Source organism: Bos grunniens, chromosome 16, assembly GCF_055505025.1.
Source record: "Bos grunniens cultivar Pamir isolate PY7600 chromosome 16, Bosgru_T2T1.0, whole genome shotgun sequence".
Lineage (NCBI taxonomy): Eukaryota > Metazoa > Chordata > Mammalia > Artiodactyla > Bovidae > Bos > Bos grunniens.
This window is the reverse complement of record NC_141180.1, coordinates 14730202-14757413: the sequence shown is the minus strand read 5'-3', so window position 1 is coordinate 14757413 and position 27212 is coordinate 14730202. Positions and strand designations below refer to the sequence as shown.

Genomic DNA, 27212 nt, shown 5'->3' with positions numbered 1-27212 from the left:
GATTCCCATGTGCCTCTTTGCCTTCTCAGAGAAAAGCAAAAAATAAACAAAAAAACCCCCCAAACAACAGTCCTTATTTCAGATGTAAGATACCAGGTAAGTATTTTCCCACAAATAACTTAAGCTCATTGTTACTGGGAAAAAAATTTTAAAAATCACCCCCCAAAACTTTTAGTAATGAAAAAGAATACAAACAACTTTTGGAGAATAATCCCATGGTGCAAGGATTTCCTGCAAAGTACCTTTAATACGTTTGCATCAACAGCAAGCATTAGGATGTTCTAATTTTGGCACCGTAAGTTACATGTGTAGCATTACACAATACCAAGTCACCACTCCAACCAGTATTTATCCGAATGAATAGACAAACTGAACAACGACAGAGTTCTGATAAGGCTGCATTCATAAACCCAGTACAGTTTAAGGTAATTTTTTCCCCACAATCAAGGACTGCTATTTTAGGATTGTTTTGTTAATGATAAAAAATAGGAATTATTTAGAAGATAAAATACTTCACTGTTCTTTACTGTTATATATAATATTGAGTGTTTTGCTATATAAAATACACCCCCAAGAAGTCAAAGTATTTAAAAACAGTGTATCAAATAAAAATCACAGCCATGTTACTGTTCAGCAACCCCATTCAAATAAACATTGGTATTGCATTCTCGAAAAAAAAAAAACCTGTAGCTAAGGCAAAAGTTCTGAAGTTTGTATTCTGTGAGTATAAAACACCTCACTGCATACTTTTAAGACTGCCACTCTGCTTCAGTAATTTGAACCTGCGACATGTTAACTTCAACAGGTAAAGAAAGTACTCTGCTAAGAATACAAAAAGTTATAAAAAGGCAATCATAAAAGATTAAACCTTGGTAGGCATGTAAGCTTCCTTTTAATAAAAACAAAAATAGTCACTGTCATCTAGTTAAATAAGTCTCTTTGTTGTAGAGTGTTCCAGTTACTGAAAAAGGGCCCTTGAAAAAACCCAACTGCCTATATCTTACCCTACCCCTCTTGCCCCATAATACACATTTGAGGAGAAAGAGTCATTTAATGTGCAAACTGGCAAAACAAATGTGGAGGAGAGGGGACTTCTTGAAATGACGTTCCCAATCAATTCTTGGTTTATTCTTTTACAATATCAACTTCCAAAAAGTAACCAAAGTAGTCCTAAAAATACACAAAACAGACCTTCATCTTTGCATTCCTTTCCCAATAAACACGAAAAGTATGTACAGCATGTTTAATAATATGCAATATGCAAAAGCTTTGTGTTGCTGTTAGCAACATCTATACCCACCCACCCTCCTTATTCACAAAGTGTACCTCTACTAAACACAATTACATCACTAAGCCTGTTAGTTTGAAAGGGTCTTCAATTTGTTAAAACTGGAAAATCTTGGTATAGGGGCTCCACTCATTTGACTCAAGGTTATAGACTTCCACCGTATTCAGAAATTCATTGCCATCAAATCCTCCCACTGCAAAAATTGTGTTCCCTACAGTTGTAATCCCAGCATTGCTCCGTGGTGAAGTCATGTTTCCCATCATCTTCCACTCATTTCTAGTTGGATCATACATCTCCACACAACTGATGGCATGAGAACCATCAAAGCCACCACCTACAAACAGTTTTCCTGAGAGAGAAGAGACAAGGTTAATCTGGAGAGGCTAAGAAAGAAACCCTTAAATCTGTCTTTTGCTAAAATCAGTGGTTCTCGGTAGAAAAGCCCGTTCATCCTAACTAAATGTGGCAAGCATTCCCTAGAAGCTGGGAATACAATGGAATAAAATTGATAAAAGCCCATTTGCACATGTAAGTCAGGCAATTTAAAGGAAGTGTAATTCTCACAACAGTTCTATGAGGTGGTTTCTATTACTGTCATATCACAGATGAAGAAATGAAGAACCCAGAAGTTAGACAACTTGCCTAGAGTGCACTGGAAAGTTTTCTATTAATCCAGTGCACAAGAATGAAGATTACAGGAAAGAAGGCTTAAATAACTGAACATTTTCTAGACCTTTCCAACTATATAAAATGGTTTTGCTACAGAAATTTATTCTTGGAAACAGGCAATGAAATGAACTATTTTCAAATATACATAGGCAGTTAAATTGTTAAATTATTTTCAAATAAAATGTTAGCATTAAATATTCTCTGTAGCTTAGGAAAAAACTTTTTTGGGGATTCTCAAAATCCTTATTTTCTCATCTGATTGTCACTTAGCCTACCTGTGTCCATGTACTTATGAAAGAATTGACAAGGCTCCCAAGGCCCAAGGCTGCAGGCCAGTGGGCTACTTACTGGTGTGCCTCCACACTTAGGCTCTTACCAGTAGAGCCACAAGCTTTGTTCCAAAATAAATATGTAAATCAATAAAATGGAAGCGAAAAGAAAGCTGTCTATATAAAATGATTTGGAAAGACTTGTTTTGCTTTCAATTCGGCATGGAGTAAACTAGATGATTTGTATTTCCTTTGTTTTACAAATTCTTGCTCTAAAGAAACAAACTCAAACTCCAAGATAATGCATCAGGAGTATGATTTATGGAAGAAGGTGAATATATTTATGCTATATACCCAGTACCGAGTCTCTGATTATTAGAAACTTCTAAAAGACAAACCACCAACCTTCACTGTGTCAGAAACGATGGCTGCTTCTGAACTCTTAATTACAACAGTGCATAGTTATTACTGACATTCTCTTGGAATTTTAAAACAAACTCTTGCCACTACCCATTCCTCAACTTTCCAAATCCCAACACTCACCGTCAAGAACAGCCACTCCAGCTCCTCGCCTAGCCACGTTCATGGATGCAATTAAAGTCCAGGTGTTGTTTTCAGGGTTGTAACGCTCTACTGTGTTCAGACAATTCCAAGACTCTGCGCCTCCAATTATGTACAAATAACCACCAAGCTCACAGACTGCAGACTGGTGTCTACCTGTAAGATCAAGTCAAACCAAAACTATTACTGTATCTCCCCAAAACTGTAAGTGTGCACTGCACATACCGCTGACTCAGAGGTCTTACAAAAAAAAATACTTAAAAAAAGAAAATCAACTTACGAATGTTAAGAGGTGCACAGCTCGTCCATGACTTTGTTATAGGATCAAATACATCACAGTTTTTCAGTCCTTTTTGACCATATGGATCTGATCCACCAACGATGTATAATTTCCCATTCAGAGCACACACTCCTACGTGAGTATAAAGTAAGGTTAAAAATGGATAACTTAATCATCATGCTTAAGTACAGTTTAAGTATTTGATTATCTCAGCAGGAAAGTATTACCTGCATTACAGCGGTTAGTTCTCAATTCTGGAACAGGAGTCCAGTCATCCATGTTTGGATCGTACATCTCTCCGCAACTCAGGTCATCTGAGTGACCATTTGATCCACCGACCACATAGAGCTGGCCCTAAGCCAAAGCGAGAGATGAGCACTTCTGCCATTGTGAAGTTAGCAGAAATGCTAAATGTGGGCTGCTGCTTCCTGCAAAATAATATACTTACCATGAGTACGGCCATTTGAAATCGTGCTCTTGGTGTCCTCATGGGAGCAAGAAAGGACCAATGATCTGTGTGTGGATCATAGCATTCAACTGTTCGAAGACACTCCTCTCGGTTATAGCCACCTGGTATAAGAACCACAAACAGTTATGTTTAAAATATTAAACTGGCCCAGGGTTTCTGGTCTAGAATGTTTCAAGTAATCTGTACAAAATGAGGTAAAGAATTTTCATCCACAAACTTAATAAGGCCCCATTTTAACTAAGTGCTTGTTAGAGCTGAATGACAAAATTATCAGTATAGGTAAACTGCTTTATCTTGGCTTGAAAATTAGGACACAACTACTTACTTTATAGTTTTTAAGGAATTAGAGACAGACATTAACTTGAAGATGAGGCGCTACAACAGTAGTGACTCTGTCATCTTAGAATGTGGTCAAGTGGAATGCCACAGAAGGCATATTAAACCTTGTCTTCCAAAATTTGCACGTCATTAGCAAGCGTAAACATTTGCTTAAGAGACTTAGCCAGTTAAAGCTTTTGGCTAAGTCACTCATCCTTCTGTTCTTACCTGCAGCTATGAGTTTGCCATTCATCTCTGCTGTCCCCAGACCAGATCGTGCATACTGCATAGGAGACATGGGCTTCTCTATGAGCTCATCTGGGTGCATCTCAAAACTTAAACTTTTAATGAGTTTTGGAGTACTTGTTGGTGAGCTCTGTGGGCTGTTTCGCCCATGAAGGAAAATGACACAGAAAATACCGTCCAGTACAGCCAGGCACAAGTAAGTGTTATCTGTAAGCACAAGAGTTCTGTGTTTTTAAAGATGCAATTTTTATTACTTTCGGTTGCTGTGGTGATCCTGCATTGGACTCCAGACTCCAGACAGGGATGACCTGTTACTCTTTTCCAAATTTAGTTGCTTCTGAATTTTTTCCTCGATCAACTTGATATGGTTCTAACTTAAAACTCCTTCTTAAAAAGAAATAAACCAAAGGCAATCTGACAAGTGTAATACACTTACTTGAAGTCTTCTCCGAAGCAACGATTTTCCACTCATGCTTAGGGCTTTGTATTGTAGCATTTGGAGAAGACAGACATCCAATGGAACTGCTACTTATCTGCTTATGGCCATTCTCACGTGGTGGCTTTTTCTGCAAAATCAAAAGGCAGCTACAGAAACCTAGCCAAAGACCATACCTGGTGTACCTTTGCTCCTGAGCTAGTCCACAACACTGAAAAAACACTTCGTACCCTTCACTTACGCATGACATTTACAGCACACCTAGACTGAACGCAAACCAACACTTTCTGGCTGACACGTTGTCACTGGCCTTGTTCCACCTCCACTTGACAAGGAAACAACTGTACCTACCCTGATCAAGAAAAGGCTCAAGTTCAACAATGAAAAAAACATTGCAGATCAAGTAGAAAAGTACTCAAGGGAAGAACAAAAGGAACCTCCTCCCTCATAATCCACATAAATAAGTATAGAACCTCCCGAAATATGTTATAAATCTAAAATAGCAAGAATTAACTAAAAGAATACATTTAACTATCTCCATGAAACTGCTAAACTTAACTAAATCATATGTACTGGTATCATCCTTCATACAATGTTAGCAAAAGTGAGCAGACATATCCATCCAATCTCTGAAAGTTATTTTATAGGAAAAAAGTGGCAACTACAAGAAACATTTACAACTGTATTTCTTTAGGATTGCCCTAAAGATATTATAGAGTGTTTTTTTAGACAAGTAAAAGTATGAGTCGTTCAGTTGTGTCCGACTCTTTGTGACCCCATGGACTGTAGCCCGCCAGGCTCCTCTGTCCATGGAATTTTCCAGCAAGAATACTGGAGTGGGTTGCCATTCCCTTCTCCAGGGGATCTTCCGACCCAGGATTTGAACCCAGGTCTCCCACATTACAGGCAGATTCTTTACCATCTGAGCTACCAGGGAAGCCGAGACAAGTTAAAACAACATCAAAACACAAAAGTAAAAAATGGTACTCAGATATTAATAAAGTAGTAACACTAACAGAATCAAACACTCATAAAGGAATACACAGGAACATAGAAGAGGGAGAAACGGGCAAAGCTGCAAATTTCCAAATGACTGTGATTACACTGTGCCCTCGTGTACGAATTCCCTTTGATGGTTTTCTTCCAATTTCTTGAGCCCTAAATACGTCTAAGGAATATGATCACAAGGCATCGGAAGAATCAAGACTACCCTGGCAGGAAGTGTCTGCTGAATGAACAGGTACCACCTTCAATACCTGGCCAAGTTTGCTCCTCTATTTTGGTCCCCAGGGCCAAAGCCACATGGGTAGGTAGGATCTCTAAAGGAAATTTCTCTTTAGAGTGGAAGAAGAAGGACATGTGACAATAGAGAAAAAGATTCTGGTAGCTACTTGAAGCTGGGAAAAAACTATCAAGTTTGGTGTGGGCAATTCAGCAAATGTGGTTGCAGTACAGAGGCTATTTTGAGAGAAGACAGAGAATGTATCATGGTAATGGTTTTTATCAAATTCCATTTACACATTATGTACCCAGGTATTATTGGGTACTTTATTCACATCATCTTTTTTAATTCAGGAAGGGCAATACACTTATCCATCTGATAGACAAAAATACTGAAAATCAGAAGATATACAATGCCTAAGGCAATAAAACAATAAAAATAAAAATTAGGAATTCTGAGTATAAAGCCACTCTTTTATACTATGATAGTCTTGTTTGTATCCTCTGCTAATAGCAGTTACAAGGTACATAAAACCCTATCCCAATCTGTGGGAAAAAGGAAGCCAAAGTAACACAAGATGATGATGGCTTTTACTGCAGTTAAGAAAACTGTTCTAATGTACGGCTTTGAGAGAAAAATCAATGAGAAAGAAAAAAGCATGGTAACAAGGATGACTACTTAGTGTTATTAACTACAAGCCTTATACAGAAATGCTGGTCAACTCCAGACATTTTCAAACCTAATTCTTTGCTTTATCTTCAAACTTTCCCATATCAACTCTTCCCATCAGCACACCCATTGGCCTACACTTTGCCTCTGAACTCCCCTCCCCAGGGGGGTGGTCCCTGGTGGCTTTTCCAGCCACCATCACTTCTCAAGCTAATCTTAACCTTCGTAACTTTTGGGAAATTACAACCACTAAAGGTTACAGAGTGGCTGCCTTAAAACCAGTGTAGATGAGAAACCCCTGACCTTTTTACATCCCCTCTGAGTATGATTTAACATAGTCAACAATTCAGTCTTTCAGACTTTTTTCTCCTATGTTAGCTAGCTTGAACACCACTCTGAGGCTAATGGCTACTTCTCGACCTCACTTCCTATTTCTAAAGCCTAGTGTCTCCTCTTCCTTCTTACTTCATTATCTCTATTCATGGCACGTCCTTTGAATGAGTCACACTTGTCAGGATCCTGCTCACCCTCAAATTCTTCCTTTTCCTTGATTTTCCCAAACAGTTACTAAGGACCTTTGCAACTAGAAACATCTAGTCTACCCTTTTCCCTTCTCCTCAAATCAAGGCTCATCATCTTTTTTTTTTTTTTAACCTGAACCACTACTACTGCTTGTAATAGTCTACAGAGTGGTCTCACAAGCTTTCCTCTATCCTCTGCACCTGGTCATAAAAAATAGAAGGATTTGATGCTTTTAGTAAGTAAAAGACAAACAACCACACCCTCCCCCTCACCAAAATCAGTTGGAATTCCACAACCCAGAGAATGCCACCTACCAGTTCACTGTCTAAAATACGACTAATGGACTTACAGATCTCGGCAGTATGGAAACAACCATAATTTGACCAGTCCCCCTGCTGCTGGACCGTTGCCCAGTTTTTCACTATTATTAAAGTTGTGAAATGTGTTTGTTCAGTTCACTCTACTCCCTTGTCTAAAATTCTTTGAAAGCCCCCCACTACTTGTAGAATAAAGTATGAAGCCCCAATCAGACTATATTTACCGACTTTTCCAGTTGTGAGACCTGCAACTCCAAGAGAATCTCCTTGTCCAGGTATCCTTTGCTACCTGACACGCCTCTATCTGCAAACTCTTCTATATCCTTAGACTGCTCAAATGTTGCCTCCACTGTGAAATTTCCCTGGTTTTTCCTCTCTTGTTCCACCCTCCCTGAATGTCTTTTGTAGGTAATGCTTATTAGTCTGTTCTGATTTACCTCCTCCTGTAAGGTCCTGGAAGCAGAAACTGTTTCTTACACGTTTGGGGGCCCTCTTAGGTAACATCATGGCCTTCTACTTAGTAGGCATTCAACCACTGCCTGATCAAAGAGTACTTTAAAAAAAAAAAAGTCAACCTATGATGTTTGGAGACAAGGGGAAAGATAGCCTCAACGTTCAGAATGCACAAATTTACACCCAAAAACTTCTGTGAAAATAAAAATGTCCAGCCACTACTGACACAGAACACCTAATAACATCACCATATAGGTTGTTTTCTGAGTCTACCATTTACCTTTTAATTACTAAAGGGAAACATCCATTAATTTGGGTCAACTCAGCCTACTTTATAGTTCACCCCTCACAAATACAATGCTAAGCTAAAGGCCAAACAAAAACAATACATACTCTATAACCATTTACATAAATTTCAAGCATGGGCAAACTAAGGTAATGTTCAGAAGTTCAGATAATGGCTCCCCCTGGGGTAGCGTAGGGCAAGTGACTGGGAAGCAGGCAACAGGAAGGCTTACAGAACGCTTGAAATCTTCTCTTCTTCATCCAATAAGTTTTTAAACCAAGGGGTTTACCATGTGACACTTATGATCTGTACACTTTTCTCTGTTATTTGCCCATAAACGAAAAAAGTTTGTACCTGGATTTATAAAACTTAGGTTTAACAGTCATTCCTCTGACAACTATTTTTTATGGTCCAACCAAAAAACCAAAGCATTTCTATGTTGCTTCATCTTATTGGCCCTTTTTCTTACTATTTGAAAATCCTATTTGATCGAGACACACACACAAAATTTAAATGGGGTTTCCTAGTTTGCTGTGCTAATTTCTTTTTATGTGGCAAAAGTGGTAGTAATGCTAAGAAAGATAGGCTGGTTTTTCTCCCGCAAATGTTTCTGTCCAGTTATACCAATGATGTTCTTTCACTTTCCTTTATTAAAGGAAAATTTCAGTAGACTATAAAATGCTCTAATCAAACTTTAACCTGAGGTTACCTCAGATGTGCATTGTGTACCTGCACAAACTGAATGTGGTCATCATCACTGCCAAACACCTCAGCCTGTCCATCTAGTAGGTTCCCATCAAGCAGCTTGTGATCAGCTGAGTAGTACAAGGTTTGAACCTGCAAAACAGCAACAGAACACCCATGTGGCTACTGTCTCCATGGCTACTCCACTAGTATGCAGATCACACCACGCCTCACGGCAACCTCCAGTGTGCTTCTTGGATTCTTGACATCTTACTCTGGCAGGATCCCCAAAGTAAAGAAAACATGTCATGGTGGTAAAAATAAAAATAAAAAAAAGCAAAAAATAAGATACAGAATCTTCTAATACTGGCTGAAGAATCCTTGGCTTGGCTGGCTTGAAAGAAATCTTCATTTTTTTTCATAGCTTCCATGATACAGCATTAAGAAAAAAAAAGGGACCAGTACAATATATACACTCTTAAAGAATGTACATATTTACAGTAAAGCACTAAATATGGTTTACACCTTCGAAGATAAGTGGCCTAATATGTATGAACATATTTCTGTCCTGCAGGCGAAGAAACAACACAAATGCAAGAGTTCCGACGACCTCCGCAGCTGCCTCCCTGCCTCCCTTAACGATGCAAACACATGGTTAATGCATCTGGTTTTCAAGGGGGAACCAGACAGAATTTAAAGATCACCTCTTCACCTTTTTAGAGTATAATGATAACCGCGTTTCTAAAGGCCTAACCGGTTTGGTAATAAGCCTTTCGTGTATCTGAAAGGCTTAAGTGGAGGGATAAACTCAAGGTCAACTCCACTGTTTCACCTGCATGTTTAATTCCCATCATTTCTCCGTCGATTTTTCCTTGTGTATTTTTTAAAAAGTAGCCCAAGTTAAGTGAGTGACTCTATGTATGAACAACACCATTGAAAGACACAAAGCTTTAAAGATAAGAATCCTGTAAAGGAGTAAACACCATTAAATCATCATCGTTCTCTGCCCACAGCGGATTTTTCTTAGGAGAACTGGGGCAGGACTGCTGCTTCTTTACGTGTCAATACACTTGAGGATTCTTCTTGTTTCTTCAGTCTTGGGTATCCTAGTTTTGTTAATAAACCTATGGGGAGATAAATCAATGGGGAGGAACAACCATTAGAAGCTTTTACCTACTTGTCAAATTTAAAGCAAAAACCTGTGAAGAAAAATTAAGAATCTACAGAAAATTTCAGTACCACCTCCCATGTCTAAAGCAAATTACATGCTACTTTAAAGAAAGTTAACAGCACATAATAAGCAAAGAAATAAAAAAAAGAAAAGCAGAAGACCAAACTGAACAGTTCATTCAGCTCACCTGGACACCCCCCCTGTTTCTCAGCTTAGGGGTACCTATAGCAAAATTTAAATTCTTTAGGGTCATTGTTATAAAATAAAAGTGACAGGGAATCCTTCATGTTATAGCAAAAGTATTTTTAGTAACTGTTGAGTCCCATTTACTTTAAAACTAACCTCCTCCATCAGCTCTTCCAGACTGTCTCCATTCTCCCAGATGCTACGCTGCACCCAGTTGATTACCTTTGTGTACAGTTTGCCATTACTGGGCAAGCAAACAGTATCTTCAAGCATTACTTCCAGCTAGAGTGGGGAAAAACAGACACAGATCAGTGTCGAGGCTCTTAATTCTCTACTTCATAACAAAGTGGTCACAGATGCCCATTACACTCCATACATTTATTCTAATTTATAAGAATTATAAACCAGTAGCCAAAGAAAGAAAAGTAAACAAACAGGTAGGAAGAAACCTTTACACGGCTAAAAATAACATCACTTCAATGGACTGTCATTTTCATAATCGTTACTCACTTGCTTGAAACATGAACAAAGATTACATTCTTGGAACTAAATAGTTATATCTCTTTATAGATTTACCTTCACATCTTTAATCTTTATATATTTTACCTTTAGCCGTGGAAGTTTAAGAAACTCTTCCTCTTCTGAAATTTGTAACAAATGTTCCTGAATGTAAGCATCAACCTTATTCAACAAACGTGAGTCTCCCATACAACTTGCAAAATTTCGGTAAGAGATGCAGCTGGTAACATCCATTCTAGATAGTAAATAATCACCACAAACCTTGGGGAAAAAAATACAAAGTGTCAACATTTACACACACTTTATTTAACAAATATTTAATATTCCTTGTAAGTACTATGAGACAATATAAAAATTAATCAACAAAACTCACTGCCTTAATAGAACAAGTTAAACTGTAGGAAGAATGAAGTGAAGTGAAAGTCAATCAGTCATGTCTGACTCGTAGTGACCCCATGGACTGTAGCCTGCCAAGATCCTCTGTCCATGCAATCCTTCAAACCAGAAAACTAGTGTAGGTAGCTGTTCCCTTCTCCAGGGGATCTTCCCAACCCAGGGATCGAACCCAGGTCTCCCACATTGCAGGTGTATTTTTTACTGTCTGAGCTACCAAGGATACATGTATATAAACAATAACATCAAAGAAGAACATACAAATACATAAGTTGTTTAAAATGCAACAAATTGAAATGCTATGAAAATGTACATGAAATGTTCAGAGAAGTATCTCCCACTAGAATGACAGACAAGGCTTCATAAAGGAAATTATCTGAACTGGCCTCTAGAGGGGAAATGATGTTGAATGCAGATAGGTACTAGGCAAGATGCTGCAACAGTTTAGTTTGGCTAGAACAAAAGATAAGAAAATCAGGAAATATTTTGGAGGAATAGCAATTAAATCAGGGAGAACCTGGAATGCTAACCTGAAGGACATGTGCTATAAGCACAGAAGGGTTTTTAAGCAGAATGACATGAGGAGGGGAACAGGAAAACTTCTTCCTAAGGGGCCAGATGGTAAGCAGCTTAGGCTTGTGGGCCTTACTTTCTCACAACTATTCCACTCTGTCACTGCAGGCAGAAAGTAGCCATAGACCACCTGCAGTGGAGAGCTCTGTTACAATAAAACTTTAAAAAACTAGGCAGCTGGCTTAAGGCTTGCAGTTTACTGACCCCTACACTACAGGATTAAAAGCTTTTTTCTTCTATAAATTATTAATGCCACTTCTCAGTGGCATTAAATTCTAGAAAAAAAACTTCTAAAGAAGAACTGAGAAATGTAGAAGAATCAAGAATTAAGGGTATGAATTATATGACTGAGAACTATCAAGACTGTTTTAATTCATGTTATCAGAGACTGACATGGATACCCCACCAGAGAAGGCTACTGAAAGAGCAAGACTGTAGCTTGAATTATCTAAGAGGAAGTGTGACCGTTACTATAGCTAAACAGTTAAAATTATATACATACTCACATCTCTAGGGAGGAAAAGGGGTCATTTTCAAGTTCTTGAGACCAACAGATGTCTTATGACAAATTATACAAACTAATTATATAAAGTAAGACCCCCTAGTAACATTACTCCTTGTATATTACTTCTGTTACTCTACCTGCTTTACACGGTCCATCTTCAGCTTTTTTGCTGCAGAATAAACATCTTTGACTAATTCCTTATCAGCTTTCAACCTATTGGAAAAAAAAGGTTCTATATCATTTATCATACCATGGCCTTAAAACACAGATTCTTAAATAAATTTAGAGGGACTTGGAATTTCATTTCCTAGTTATATGATGTACTTCAGAGAACTTACTGAGCAGTGTAGGCATAATTCAACAAGACTTCAACAGCTTCCGGATTGAGATCATCAAACTTAACATGAGAAACTCGGTGAGGATCACTGTCACTATTAAAGATTTCAAATAAATAGGGACTGCAGCAGGCCAGGACTGCTCTGTGTGCTAACATCTCATGGCCACAGACCTGCAACATCAGGCATTAAAATTAGAAGCACTGTGGACTATGTATTTCTCTAACTAATTACTACATCGTATCCTTCATCTTATGTTTCTAGGTAAATCATTGTCTTTTAAATTTATTTCATTAAATGCCTCTTATGAGAAAGAAAATAAGTCAATCCAGGAACATACGGTTTTCAGTAATGAAAGATCAGTTCTGTAAGTTTCCAATTAAGTTTTAAATACCTGAAGTCGAACATCACAGAACTGCCCACTTTTCCTCAGGGCATTCAATTTGGCAACAGAAGATTCAATGAAATTTTCATCTTCGAACATTAAATATCCATTGGGAATCATTTTTCCTTTTAAATTTAGCTAAAGGGCAGAAATAAAGCCAAGTTATTTTTACTTATAAATGGTGATTTTTATAACATTTTGAAAAGTAATACAGTATCTTTAATTTTCAAATTCCATCCTATCAACAATACATAAAAATTTATCACACAAGAACGTTGCTAAAACAACGCTGGCACTGAATGTCCAAGCCTTTGTACCCCTATACTTTGGTCCTAAGTCTTTTTAGGAATTCGTACAGTAGTGGTATGATATCCTAGCAATTTTGGCCAGGTTTCTATTAGTACACACACTGTGAAGGGGAAGAAAATGGAAACCAAGCCCTCCCCAAATCCATACAACAAGCAACTGAAAAGTCTGGAAGGATGTGAAGTGGTCATTACATACAGATTCCTTGGACTGGGGCTACAGTCACTCCTTTACTCACAAATGAGAAAAACTGATATAAGACTAACTTAAATTCTGTTCCCTTTGCTCTACTCAATATTCTATGATAACCCATAGGAGAAAAGAATCTAAAAAAGAAAATGTATGTGTATGTATAACTGAATCACTTTGCTGTACACCTGAAACTAACAACATTGTAAACTGACTATACGCCAATAAAATTAAAATAGTTTAAAAAATTCTGTTCCCTTTCCATGTTTCATTTATTCTAAACTACTTGTCTCATAACAATACATGTTAGAAATGTATGTTCTTTAAAAAATTTTTTTCATTTCACTTTTTCCTGTGAACAAATGGATTAATGGCTACACAAAATACATCATCAAAAAGTGGTAAAAGAAGGGTTCAGTTTGAAGTAAGTGATTTATTTAAATTCAAAACAGTTTACAGAAAAGAAAACAATAGAAAAAAAGTTTTTTTTCTACAAATACTATTGACTTCTCCGCCTTTTAAAAAAATTATGAAAGGATGCTGGTGTACTTGGCACAGTCTTTAGGAAAAAAAAATGTGTGCACTGACCACTGAATATTCACTTACCTGCTATACTGGTGAGAACTGTTATTTCTGGGATGCTTTAAATAATCCACGGACAAAGGAAACTCAGCACTTCGGCGAAGTATGAAGACAGGTGGTTGAAGTGAAGGCAGAGGAGTCTTAAGCTCTAATGGTGATTCCAAAACTATCAGGCTTGAAAATGATGTAATCAAGTCCTTTAAAGCTATAGACACGAATTTCTTCTGTGATAATCATGCATCATAATCTGTAATAATGAAAATTTTTGGATATTCAGAATGATCAAAGAATGTAATTGATCTAGGCAGATCATGCTAAGTCCTGATCTTAAAGACATTTCAAGGTAAATGGCACAATACAGAATATAATACAAATGTAACTATACATAAATATTTTCATTTAACTTGCAACCACTTGGGATTGAAAAACAAACCAAAACTCTCCCCAGAGGGCAGGAGCTAGTAACTTATCAGTTAAGTGAGATATACAAGAACAAATGTAAATATTGGTTAATTCTAATATTTGTTACTGTGAGATTCTAATTAATACACAAACACGTGATCCGTCTGCTTTCACCAACCAGCAGTAACCTTCATTGTTTCCAGACGTGTACACAATGTTCCACTCAAACCAGATACTCTGTTTCCCAAACATGCTCTGCGTACTTCCTCATCTCTGTACCTTTGTTCAAGTTTTATTTTCTTGGAATACCCTTAACACAGCCTCTGCAGATGACATCTTACCTTCATAGAGCCCCCACCAGATCCCCCCAGCTGAGAACATAGTTTCTCTCCATCCTCCACATACTGCACCCTCTCTGAAAGTATGTTTGTGTGATCTTCCAGCTGGTCTATTCTGGGCTGTGTACCTGCTTATCTTCCATGATTCAAGGTCCCTTGAAAGCAGAGCCTCTGTCTTGTTTATCTTTGTATCCTTCCCACCACCTCCCGACGCGCCGCCGCCCCCCCCTCCCCCTCCCCTGGCCCAAAGCAAGTAGCCTAGAAACCTGTATAAAGATAAGTAATTTGTTGAAACAAACTAAATAAACAAAATGGAAAATATTAATGTCTGTGCTTTATGTGATCATTTTTTCTCATATACAGTAATAAACTACCAACAGAAAGTTATAGTTCAAATCAAATCTGCAAGGAAATCACACTCAATCCTCCTACCTTCTCTTTCCCCCTTATTTTCACACCATTAAATAAAGTGTCAAAGTCCGCTGGTTCTTATTTTTTTAATTACCTGAAGAAGTGAAGTGAAGTCGCTCAGTTGTGTCCAACTCTTTGCGACCCCATGGACTGTAGCCTACCAGGCTTCTCAGTCCATGGGCTTTTCCAGGCAAGAGTACTAGAGTGGGTTGCCATCTCCTTCTCCAGGGGATCTTCCTGACCCAGGGATAGAACCCGGGTCTCTGGCATTGTAGTCAGATGCTTTACCCTCTGAGCCACCAGGGAAGCTAATTACCTGAACTGCTTTTATACCAGTGTCTAATTCTGCAAACCAGAACTAAATAAATTATTTGAAAGATGTGCATATTTTTAAAAATGGAAATCTTAAAATTACCTGGATTCTTATATATCAATCAAACCCACAACTCAAACAATTATGTTAATATGAATGGTCTATTACCCCAGAACCCACTTAAAGGCTAATCCAGTTCTATTTCAACAAATTACCATATTAAGTTCAACAGTAGCACAACCTGAATCCTGTATGCCTTCACTGGTTTCTCCATAGCTTAGATTTTATCTCAAAGAAACCTGAGTATTCGGACCTCAGTTGGGACTGTTGTCAATGCTTATACCTGCAATGAAACTATTTCATACCATCGTGTAATACTGATTTCCTCTGCTGTTCACTTGCATCTAGATTAGTTAATTCAGCTCTTCTTAATTCTATGTACAGAGAGAACGCACTATCTAAAAGAAACCTTAAACATTTCCAGCCAAGACCTAGCCCAAGTTAGGAAAATCTATGCAAGGGTGAAAGGGAGGAACCTTTCTATGCAAGTTATGTTAGAAATGATGTAAGTGTATGCCCTCTCAGAAACAAAACACAAATGGAGATTTGTTAGTATTTTAAGCCTTGACTGGTTTTATTCAGTATTTCTTTGTAAACTAACCTTGATTTAATCAAGAATAAAAAAAAACGGCATCTATACACAAACACTTGCTTTATTGCACTTCACCGTAGTGTATTTTGGGCTTCCCTTGTAGCTCAGATGGTAAAGAATCTGCCTATAATGCAGGAGGCTGGGGTTTGACTCCTGGGTTGGAAGATCTCCTGGAGGCGGGCATAGCAACCCACTTCAGTATTCTTGCCTGGAGACTCCATGGACAGAAAAGCCTGGTGGGCTACAGTGCATGGGGTTGCAAAGAGTCGGACACGACTGAGTGACTAAACCACCAAAGTACTGTACTTGACAAACACTGCTCCCCCTCACCCCCCGCCAACCCCTCCAAATTGAAGGTTTGTGGCAACCCTGCATTGTCAGACGATGGTCAGCATTTTTCAGCAATAAAGTATTTTTAAATTAAGGTATATAAGTTGTTTTTAAAGATAATGCTTTGGATACTTAACAGACCCAAGTATCCTATAAACATAACTCTTATATGCACTGAGAAACCAAAAAACTCATGTGACTGCTTTATCACAGTGCTGTGCAATCACACTCACAGGATCTCTGAGGGTATATTTGATAGTGTCAAAGTTCTACCTAAAATTCATCTTGGAAAACAACAACAGAAACCCAGATGGTTAAAAATCACTTTAGTCCTTTGGGAGAAAATAGCTCAGTTGGTAAAGAATCCGCCTGGTATGTGAGACACCCCAATTCAATTCCGGGGTTGGGAAGATCCCCTGGAGAAAGGAAAGGCTACCCACTCCAGTGTTCTTGGGCTTCCCTTGTGACTCAGCTGGTAAAGAATCTGCGTGCAATGCAGGAGATCCCGGTTTGATTCCTGGGTTGGGAAGATCCACTGGAGAAGAGATAGACTACCCACTCCAGTATTCTGGCCTAGAGAGTTCCATGGCCGAGTCTATAGGGTTGCAAAGAGTCAGACATGGCTGAGCAACTTTCACGTCACTGGAGAAAATCTGGAGCAACTCTTGCCATGCACATTTGTACAATGTTATTAGTTCTGCAATAGAGCACCTATTTAGTCGTTGAGTCATGGCCGACTCTTTGCAACCCCACAGACTGTAGCCTGCCAGGTTCTTCTTCTGTCCAGAGGGTTTTCCAGGCAAGAATACTGGAGTAGGTTGCTATTCCCTCCTCCAGGAGATATTCCCAACCCATGGATCAAACCCAGGTCTCCCACATTGCATGTGGGTTCTTTATCATGAGCCACCAGGGTAGTACTAGGTGATTTTCTAGTAAAGCAAAGTCTCAATATGAACCTCATCTCTTTGATGTCTGCTGATTAGTACAGCCCTACTTGATTTCAAAGGCTAATTCAAGTTCACTTGACATTTAAATTAATGCAATAAACTTAATTACTGTGGCCTCACTGTGTGCCCCTTCTTTCACCCACCCCCAAACTGGAGGAGGTCACATCAACTTCTGCCTGCAAAAAACCATGTCTTTCAAAGTTCACATTCACTCTCACTGAAGTCAGCATGGGCAAACCAAGTTTTAAGCCTTTCCACAAATTCACAGATCTTCATCTGGTCTATGAAACTCGATGGAACAAACATGTGGGGAGAAGGGGAGAATTTTTTTTTAATATATTTGAAAAGCCAAGGCAAAAGCTCCAACATCCCAGGCTTATAGAAAAGTATAAAATTTAGAATTTTATTTGATATTTAAAAAATACATTTGACAAATCCACTTTTAAAATGAAAACTGAAGTCAAGTACAATATATTCTGGTAAATACACTGCAGTTTCTTAATGTGGTCAGTGCAAGGAAAGAGAGACAGACAACTCATACATAAATAATTCAACTGCTTTAGTAAAACCCAGGAGTTCACATGTTACCAAAGCTCCCCCAAAGATTAGCTTAACCCAAATACAATTCAGTAAGTCTTATCAAAGAGAAGTTTAAAAAAAAAAAGCCATAGATCTCCCTCAACATTCTTGGGCTTTCAGTAAGAATAAGATAAAATGTTATCATCAAACTTTTAAAGCATCCTAAAAAAACCTCAAGGCAAATTACAAGCTTATTTAAGCTTCAAGGCAATCTTTTGAGGGTAGCCAACTTCAAGAACAGACTTTAGAATACAAAGAAAATCTACAAATCTTTTTAAAACTACAAGTTATAGATTCCCAATATCTGAAATGATCCATCTATATACACCAAAACTCACCAGACTCACTCACCCACTCCATGCCATTAACCTCGTTGTTCTGTAGTTCTTACATCCCACATACACTTATGGCTCCAAACAGATGGCAGACAGTTTGGAATGCGATGTTCATGACACAACAGAGCTAACTCCATTCCCCAGCCTCGCACACTCCACGGACCAATCAGAAAGACAGACAAGCCAAGCAGTGAAAACAGTTCACACAAAAGGGGGAAAAGATGGGAAAGCACAAATATTCCAGAAACTGCAACAATGTCTGTTTCAACAGACTGCAGTTTGCAGGATGCATATGGTAAATAGTAGGAGAGGAAGTAAGAGATCAATATTAAGATGATTTAGACAGAGCAGAATTTTTAGCACAGAGGCACAAGATACTAGCAGAAACGTGGAGGTGGTCTAGAGGAATGGGTAAAAAACATGGAAATTATTATACCCTTGCTTATCCTACCAAGGCAACTGATATTTTAGAGAAGATATTTGGCATTATTATAAAACTCAATATCAAACTTAGAACTCAAAAAGTGTAACAGACATTTTTAGTTTACTGCATGCTTAAAGTCGGGAAGGAAAAGAGGAATTTGCTTTGGGATATTTATACAGCTGATGCACCTGTTGGGCATCCAGGTTGATGCCAAAAGTAAGGATAGTGAGGTGTAGGTTTCGAAATCATTTACAAGGTGGTAATTAAAATTTCTACTTAAAGGTGGCAGAGGATGAGATGGTTAGATAGTGTCACTGACTCAATGGACATGAGTCTGAGCAAACTCCAGGAGATAGTGAAGGACAGGGAAGCCTGGCATGCTGCAGTCCATGGAGTCGCAGAGTCAGACAAGACTTAGCGACTCAAGAGCAACAACAAATTAAAGTTCACCAGTGAATATAAGAATGTATTTTCTGTGATTCTGACAGAAAACAGAAATCACTCCCTTATTCGTTAATTCTTCCATTTACACTCCCAAGCACAAGGTAGGGGGATTCCCAACCTTCTTGTAGATTTGAGTATACGACCATAATGTTGAAAAGTCAATGAAATGATTTTTAGGAGTACTTCGTCTAAATGAATGATTAAGACAGTTCCCCAACAGAAAAACATTTTACAATAAAAAACCGGAACACTTATTTGCAAAATATATTCAACTGCCACCTAAAACATTCTTCAAGCAAGAAAAAACAAAACCCCACTCCAAAGGAAGTAGCAAAAAGACACTAATTTAAAACCCAAACCTGGAATGCTGTTTTGAGGGCAAGAGGTGGAAAAACAGAACTACAAGTTAAGATAAATTAAGAAATTAATATGTATTAATTAATGACAGAGATTTCAAATATTAGGAAAATACAGAGGAAAATCATTCTGGGTCTCTTTTAGGTCAGGGATGCTAGTTCAGTTTTCTCTCTCACTACAAATTACAGACATTTGACAAGTAGCCTGCCAGCTGGTATTAAATTATGGTATTCTCAACCCAATTCTAAATAGTGTACGCCTCACCTTCTGATACACAAATAATGACTGCTCCTTCAGCATCTTTCAGAAGTTTCAGCATGATTATGCCTAAAGCTGTTCATCAATATTTTCTTTTCCTTAACCGCCAGTGCTAGAATAATTGAAAGAAAATACTGTCTCAGCCTAGTCCCTGCTACACTTGAACTGTTTAGAGTAGTACTAAGCTTGCCGAGTTGTTATTTACTAGTGGACAGAAGGTCACCACACACACAGTCCTCAAAGAACAGCTTGATGCCAGGGTGTTCCAGCCCTCCATCACTGACAACAGATACTGGGTAACAAAATAAATCCTTTAATCGGCCTCTGATTTCTACGATTTCTACTTACTAGTTTTTGAAACGGCAGCGGGCTCAAACAATAGATCTAATTTGTATTGGGGGAAAAGTAAAATTTCTGAAGTATTTGTGGTTCAAGTTTCCCTAGGGCTAACCCTCAATCTGATCCTACTGCCTGATAGTTTCTTACCATCATGAGCTTACAACCAGAGTCGCTACGCAAAATGCGCAGAAGGACGGAAAAAGAACAAACCTCTCTGCTGATTTTTTTGGGCGGGGGGAGGGGGGAAGGGGGGTGGTGCGGGGGTGCGGCGGGGATGGGAAACAAAGCGGCGAGGGCCCGAGTGGCTGCCCGGAGAGCCCTGCAGTCCCAGGCCTTCATCCTTGCGCGGCCCGGCAGGAGACCACTCCGAAGGCCAGGAGGCAAGGCGCCCAGCGTCTGCACACCCCCGCCCGGGATTGGCCCGGCCCGCAGTCATTCAGCGCCGACACGTCAGGGCAGCAGCTCCCTCCCTCCTCCCGCCCCCTTCTCCCCGCGCTTGGCAAGAAAAGCGGGCAACGTGGAGCGGGAACAAAGGACCCCGCGGCCCACGGCGATCGGGAGCGCGGTGCCACCCTACCCCAGACCCGGGAGCACCGACTGGGCCCTGGGCAGGCTCCCCTCCCACAGTCGCCGGGTCCTGCGAGGGCTCAGGAGAGAATCCAGACCCCGGGCAGACACCCCCCCCACACACACTAGGCGGGGTTCCTGACAGCAGAAATGGAGATTCCCGCGCCCTCCTTCCGGAAGGTCTTGACCCAGCCCCCCCGAGGACCCCCTCAACCCAAAACTTCTCGTCCCTCCCGCTCTGCTTCTTCGGCCGCAGCGCTATCCGAGGCGGCCCGCCACCCGCCTTTGGCCGCTGACGCGACCGGACAACCACGGCAGCGCCTGGAGCGCGGGGTCCGCGCGGCGCCGGCTCCTCGTCCACAGAGAGCAGCGACTGCGGCGACTTGCCGACTCCTGCACCCCGGGGATCCCGCACCGCTCCGCGCCTCCCACCCTCAAACCCCAGCCGCCCGCTCCATGCGCCAGCTCGGAGTCAGCCTGCCCTTCCTCCCCCGCCTCGTCAGTGGGACCAGCGCAGATTACCTGGTTCATCTCTAAAGAGATGAAAAAACTCATCTCTGGAGCTTCAGCGGGGAGCAGGAGGAAGCGGGCGGGAATCGGCCCAACCGAAAGCGCCTCGAGGCCGCGAAGGAGGGAGTGACCGAGCGAGGAGGGGAAGAGCGCACAGCTCCTCGGAGTCTGTGAGGCCGGGAGCGCACCGGGAAGTCGCCTAGACCTGCTCGCTCGCTCGCTCGCTGGCACAGCCGCGCTGGAACCGCAGGCGGCGAAACTCTGCACAGCAGCCCCGAGCGACCGCCCTCCACGCGCGTCCCGGAGACACTGCCGCCGCGGCGGCCCGCGCGCGCCGCACCCCCGTAGCACGTCACCACGTGCACCGCCTTCGCCGCGGTCTCCGCAGCCGCCAACGCCTCCCCGACGCTTCCGGCTGGAGAGCCGGCAAATGACCGGCGAGCGCAGCAATATCGCCCTCGAGGCCCCGCCCACCTATGGCCCCGCCCCCGCCGCCCCGCCCTTCTCCCCAGCCCTGTGCGGTTCCGTCCTGCGCAGCTCAACTAGGTCAGCGCAAGGTGATCCCTGAGAGAGGGGGGGTGCTTCGGCCGCGCTGCCTTCCTTATCGCGCCGTCCGCCCTCCTTTCCCTCACCCCGGCACCCTCTCTTCGCCCCTTCAGACAGTACGGGAACTGGTTGCCTCCAGGCGCCCTCACCTGTTCTGCAGTCCCTGGAGGCACAATAGCTTGACAGATGAGACATGGGAGATTAGGTTTTTTCGGCGTCAAATGTCCTTACAGGCAACCGCCCTAGACCGGAGCTGGCCGCAATGGACCTAAGAGTCTGTAGCAGCCAGTCTGCCGTCACCTTTGTGGGTGGTGGTGTGCGGGGAGAGAGCGTGGTGATTGTGAGGAACAACAGAAGCTCGCTGACAAAGAGGGGCGAGAGGATTCAGTCACTTTTGAGAAAACCATTGGAGAGGTCAGGGAAGACATAGTATTGTATCAGCGTTGCTGTGGAAATCTGTTTACATCTGCTTTTCGTTCCCGAGATCTTTTTTTGTCCGAGTGCAGCTCTCCTCTCAGAGACACTGAGTCAGTTCTTTGCTGGACTTGCCCTCTTGGAGAAAGAGAGTAACCTTGAGAACAGATAGCAGCCTTATTTCCACCGCCCCATCTTGCCCCCAGAAGGCGAACCTGTTAAGGGGAAGGGAGACACTTAAGACACTTGACAGCAACTTCATGTGACTCTGAAGGGCACACTGGAAAGTTTCCTAGATTGAAGGTGAGGGGATTTTGTGAGGTAAACTTGTTTAAGAGTTTGGCAAAGGCTTCCAGGTTAATGTGTTAGCTTATCCTGATTTGGCCAGGGCACTTAAGCCATCTACGCCTAACCTTGTTTGTATCTGATCCCTGAGCTTAGAGGATATTTCTAGGAGCTCTTCGTCATCAGTCATCACTTCCTACTACTCTTTATCATTAACTATTTCATGTACGCTTATGGGAGCAGAAAAATGTAGGGGCCTTTCATCTGCAATAGAAGCTTTACAACTTTTATTCTAAAATATTGAAGCAAGGAGACTTTTGTTTCCAATTCAATTGTGGGTGGAAACGAGGACCTAAGATATCTATTAGTATGGTTCTAGAGGAGAAAAAGACTGACATTTGCCACTGGGCTCTTGTTTTTGTCTTCAGATAATTGACAGAAGTGTTCACTTTTATTGCAAATGAAACAGAGTACGTACCTTTTACCTTCTTTTAATACCATAGACTTCATCCTTCCAGAGAGAATGAACTGCCCACTTCAAGTAGGCACATGACTCTGTGGCCTGCTGTACACATGGTCCCTCTTGCTGTACTCTTAACAGTGCCTTTGTGACCTGAAACAGTCAACACTTTCTTAAAGCTACAGCATGATCAGTCAATGCGTTTTTGCCTCATGTGGAATTTCACATTTGTGTAGTACCTTCTGTATGAATAATGACATAATTTATGCATTCCTTTTGTCCTCCAGGCAACTCCAGATTTAAACCTATCTATCCAATTACTGTATAAACCAGATGAAAATTTAACAGTGGAACACCGTGGGCAATTTCAGCCTGGTAAAGTAACCAATTATAAGATTTCACTCAATATTTTCATTACACAAGACATATTTTAACAGTGTTTAATATAAAGGAAAACTATTGACTTCTATTTTATGTCATGCACTGAGAACGATAAATTAGGAATTGGTGCCTACCTGCAATCTTTCTATTTTCCTCTCTGATCCTGCTTTAAATGTTATGCTTGTGTTTTGTTCCTTATGTGTTAGTTTGTTAGGGCTTCTATAACAAAGTACCACAAGCTGAATGCTTAAGCAACAGAAATTTATTGTCTCACAGTCTGTACTTCTAAAGTCACAGTGTTTGTAGGGTCCTAGTTCCCCTGTAGGCACCTGAGAAGGATCTGTTCCAAGCCCTTCTCCTGGCTTCTGGTAATTCCTTGATTTGTGGCAAAAGAGCTCCAGTCTTTGCATGGCCTTTCCCCCATGTGCCTGTCTCTATGTCCAAATGTCCTCTTTTTATAAGGATTAGAGGCCCACCCTAACCTGATATGGCCTCATCTTAACTAAGTCACCATTTCCCAATCAGATCATACTTTGAGATATTGAAGTTTAGGTCTTTAACACAAATTTTGGAGGGGACATAATTCAACTCATACCACTTCAGTTCAGCGTTTCTCCAGATTTGGTCCACATGCACCACATTTATCAAAATAACCTAGATGTTTTATTAGAAATGCAGGTTCCTAAGCTTTACCCTAAGCAAGTGATTCTCAAAGGCCAGGAATGATTTTTTTTTTTTTTTTTTTTGCCTCCAGGGGACATTTGGCAGTGTCTGGAAACGGGACAGGAGAGAGGTATCTGATATCCAACAGACTCAGAATGCTGCTAAACACCCTGCAATGCACAGGACAGTCCACCACAACAAGAAAACGATCCCACTCCAAATGTTAATAAAGCCTGGGCCTCCCAGGTCACAGCGGTAAAGAATCCACCTGCCAGTGCAGGAGACATAAAAATACAGGTTCAGTCCCTGGGTCAGGTAGATCCTCTGGAGGAGGAAATGACAACCCACTCCAGTATTATTGCCTGGAAAATTCCATGGACAGAGGAACCTGGTAGGCTACACTCCCTGAGGTAACAGAGATTTGGCCACGACTGATCACCACCAAGAAGCTATATCCTAAAACTGCTAAACCAGACTCTCTGGGATAGAGGCCTGGAAGTCAACATTTGACAAGCATCTCAGCTACTTTTACCCACACGAAAGTTTGAGAAGCACTTCAGATACAAAATCCTTTTCTTGGAATATATATACATGCTCCATTTTGTTCCAGATAGTAGTTACCTCTCTTATTTATTAGCCATGCTAATTATAAGATGTTAATCTAACTAAATATGACAACTTAGCAATTGCCTGAATTTCTGAGTCTTACTGTAACATTCATTTTAGATTGGAAAGCTGTTTGTATTTTAAAATTTCTGTTCCATATTACATTATTTTGGATCAGCTATCAACATTTTCTAGATGCCCTTTGTCTAATCAAAATTGTTTTGAACAGAAAACTATTGCTAGTCTCTGGCTTGGCAAAGCAGTGCTTTGTCTGCTCCAGTCCACTGGTTTTTCCAGTAGCCAGAGTGACTGACTTGTCTATTTCATGTATTTCTCTCATCCCTTGAAGTAATGCTGCTCTCCTCTCACATTTTTTCTCTTCTTTACTTTTGGCATTTGAAAATATTTTTAGGGTATATTAGTGGTGTCTTAAGAGCAGAAGCAAGAAAATGGTAGTGTCATAAAAGCCACCAGAAGCACAAGGGAAAATCTTAAAACTTCCATTAAAAAAGGTCATTGGAAATTATTATGTGTTTCAGTGTATAACAAATTGAGAACTTGCCTCTCTAAAAAACTGTTTTAAGTATTCTGTTTTAGAGAATGCTTAGTTGCTCAGTCATGTCCATTCTTTGAGAACCTTTGGACTGTAGCCTACCAGGCTCCTCTGTTCATGGGATTTTTCAGGCAAGAAATATACGTGTGTGTGTGTGTGTGTGAAATATATATAATCCAGAGATTATAAAATCAAAATAATTTGGCTCTGCATTATCCTTATTGACCATTACATTATCCAAGCTGTTTTGCTAATGACCTTTTACTAGTTTTCTGAAGTCATCCCTGGTAAAATTTTGAGAACAACTCTAGCCTCCTGTTCCAACAACCAGAATCCCTGAATAGTTTCTTTCTCTTTCAACAGTTTCTTAGGAATTAAAACCTCTCATGTCATTCAAACATATTTTCTGTGACATTATATGATCTTTAAGCCTGCTTACCTCTTTGGACTGTGTGGCCAACAATCGTATGTTCAACTCTTAAATTACAAAGTGCAACCTAAGCTTTAGACTTCTCTGGTGACTCAGATGGTAAAGGGTCTGCCTACAATGCGGGAGACCCAGGTTTGATCCCTGGGTCAGAAAGATCCCCTGGAGAAGGAAATGGCAACCCACTCCAGTATTCTTGCCTGGAAAATCCCATGGATGGAGGAACCTGGTAGGCTACAGTGCATGGGGTCGAAAAGAGTCAGACATGACTGAGCAACTTCACAAGCTTTCTAAAAGTCTTCATTCAAAAAATCTTAAAAAAAAAAAAAAAACGAGATTGCTGAAAATAAGCAAGGTGTAGAGTAAGCAGCCTTTATACTGAGTTTTTAATACAAATGTTAAAATCAAATGTATAAACAAAAAAGTGTTTATAACTTTTGGTTGGTAACAAAAAGCAAAATCAACAAAAAAAGTTGGTAACATAGAGCAAAATCTGTACAGTTTGATCCAGAAGATCTTTTGTTGTGTTTGCATCCAAAACTTGACACCTGATGGCTGAAAGTCATACAACACAGTTTTCAGCTGGACTAGCCAGCCAGCTGTTGCCAGTGTAAGCTGATCACTTAACACATGAAGTTAAGAGGCTTCTACAAAAAAAAAAAAAAAAAAAAAGCCAGGAAGGATAGAGAAGTGAGGATATAACATCAGTTCTACCCTTTTCTATCATGTTTTCTACCTTCTGGAGACCAGAGTGAAGTACAATGAGAAAATGATGGAATTTTACAAAATTCTTGTGAACTAGGCTTTCTAAATTACTGAAGAGTCATAAAGTTGTTATCTAAAAATTCCTCCCCCAAGAGTAATTCCTCGTAGCCGTGCTTCAAAATTGGCACCCTAGCAAACAGAATGAACAGATAAAGTGAAATGTTATCTTTCCCAATCATCTCTAATGTCCTGCTATAGAGGAAAATATGAGGGAAAAGAGATGATGGCAACATAATCCACCAATGGCCTCAAAGGTCACCATGCCTGATACTGAGTGAAGTAAATGAGAGTATTCTTGCCTGGAGAATTCCATGGACAGAGTAGCCTGGTGGGCTACAGTCCATGGCATCGCAGAGTGGGACATGACTGAGCATTGGACACACACAAATCAGAGAAACAGAAACATTGTATTATATCCTTTATAGGCAGACTCTAAAAAGACATGATACAAATGAACTTATTTACAGAATAGAAACAGACTTACCAACTAAGAGAAGGAATTTACTGTTGCCAGAGTGGGGAAGAATGGAGGGAAGGGGTAGTTAGGGAGTTTGAGATGGACATGTACACACTGCTGTATTTAAAATGGATAACCAACAAGGACCTACTGTATAGCACAGAGAACTCTGCTCAATGTTATGTGGCAGCCTGGATGGGAGGGGAGTTTTAGAGAGAATGGATACATGTATATGTGTGGCCCAGTTGCTGCTGCTACCTGAAACTATAGCAACATTGTTAATTAGCTATGAAGTGAAGTGAAAGTCAGCTCAGTCCTGTTTGACTTTTGCAACCCCATGGATTGTAGCCCGCCAGGCCCCTCTGTCCATTGGGATTCTCCAAGCAAGAATACTGGTTCAGTTCAGTTCGGTTCAGTCACTCAGGTGTGTCCGACTCTTTGCGACCCCATGAATCGCAGCACACCAGTGGGTTGCTATTCCTTTCTCCAGGGGATCTTCCCGACCCAGGGATGGAACCCAGATCTCTGGCATTGCTGGCAGATTCTTTACCATCTTGAGCCACCATGGAGGCCCAAAACTCCAATATAAAATAAAAAGTTTAAAAAGAAAAGGTCA

At 40.6% G+C, this 27212-nt stretch overlaps 2 protein-coding genes and 1 long non-coding RNA gene across 8 annotated transcripts; 1 reads left to right on the top strand and 2 right to left on the bottom strand.

The window, feature by feature from the left end:
- Positions 1 to 227: 227 nt before the first annotated feature.
- On the bottom strand, positions 228 to 21350 carry IVNS1ABP (influenza virus NS1A binding protein). Of its 5 annotated transcripts, none has more exons than XM_086343398.1 (15): positions 21052 to 21350; positions 13858 to 14080; positions 12766 to 12894; positions 12375 to 12544; positions 12174 to 12249; positions 10653 to 10826; positions 10203 to 10328; positions 8735 to 8842; positions 4537 to 4666; positions 4083 to 4307; positions 3516 to 3637; positions 3295 to 3421; positions 3068 to 3199; positions 2770 to 2943; positions 228 to 1637 (listed from the first exon to the last, which is right to left on the bottom strand). In XM_086343398.1, exons 3-15 carry the CDS (start codon positions 12874 to 12876, stop codon positions 1384 to 1386), a joined length of 1929 nt encoding a protein of 642 aa, XP_086199524.1. In that variant the 5' UTR covers positions 12877 to 12894; positions 13858 to 14080; positions 21052 to 21350; the 3' UTR covers positions 228 to 1383. The 5 variants fall into 5 exon arrangements, with proteins under 5 accessions (XP_086199524.1, XP_086199525.1, XP_086199526.1 ...); XM_086343399.1 differs by lacking the exon at positions 21052 to 21350 and adding an exon at positions 18144 to 18320; XM_086343400.1 differs by lacking the exon at positions 12375 to 12544.
- On the top strand, positions 20226 to 27212 carry LOC147356203 (uncharacterized). 2 transcript variants are annotated; one of them, XM_086343405.1, is made up of 3 exons: positions 20226 to 21585; positions 23032 to 23119; positions 23880 to 27212. In XM_086343405.1, exon 1 carries the CDS (start codon positions 20680 to 20682, stop codon positions 21064 to 21066), a length of 387 nt encoding a protein of 128 aa, XP_086199531.1. In that variant the 5' UTR covers positions 20226 to 20679; the 3' UTR covers positions 21067 to 21585; positions 23032 to 23119; positions 23880 to 27212. The 2 variants fall into 2 exon arrangements, 1 of the variants encoding a protein (XP_086199531.1); XR_015143141.1 differs by having other exon boundaries at positions 21575 to 22302.
- On the bottom strand, positions 21959 to 22899 carry LOC147356204 (uncharacterized). The gene is made up of 2 exons (XR_015143142.1): positions 22763 to 22899; positions 21959 to 22214 (listed from the first exon to the last, which is right to left on the bottom strand). It is a non-coding gene; the product is annotated as an uncharacterized LOC147356204 (long non-coding RNA).

Bases quoted from the DNA above. Each gene is read 5' to 3' on its own strand.
- IVNS1ABP (XM_086343398.1), bottom strand. From the start codon at position 12,876: ATGATTCCCAATGGATATTTAATGTTCGAAGATGAAAATTTCATTGAA. The intron at 4,308-4,536 runs GTAAGTGTATTA...TTGTGCTTACAG, and splicing joins TGCTTCGGAGAAGACTTCAA to ATAACACTTACTTGTGCCTG. The intron at 3,200-3,294 runs GTAATACTTTCC...ATACTCACGTAG, and splicing joins AACTAACCGCTGTAATGCAG to GAGTGTGTGCTCTGAATGGG.
- LOC147356203 (XM_086343405.1), top strand. From the start codon at position 20,680: ATGGAGATTCCCGCGCCCTCCTTCCGGAAGGTCTTGACCCAGCCCCCC.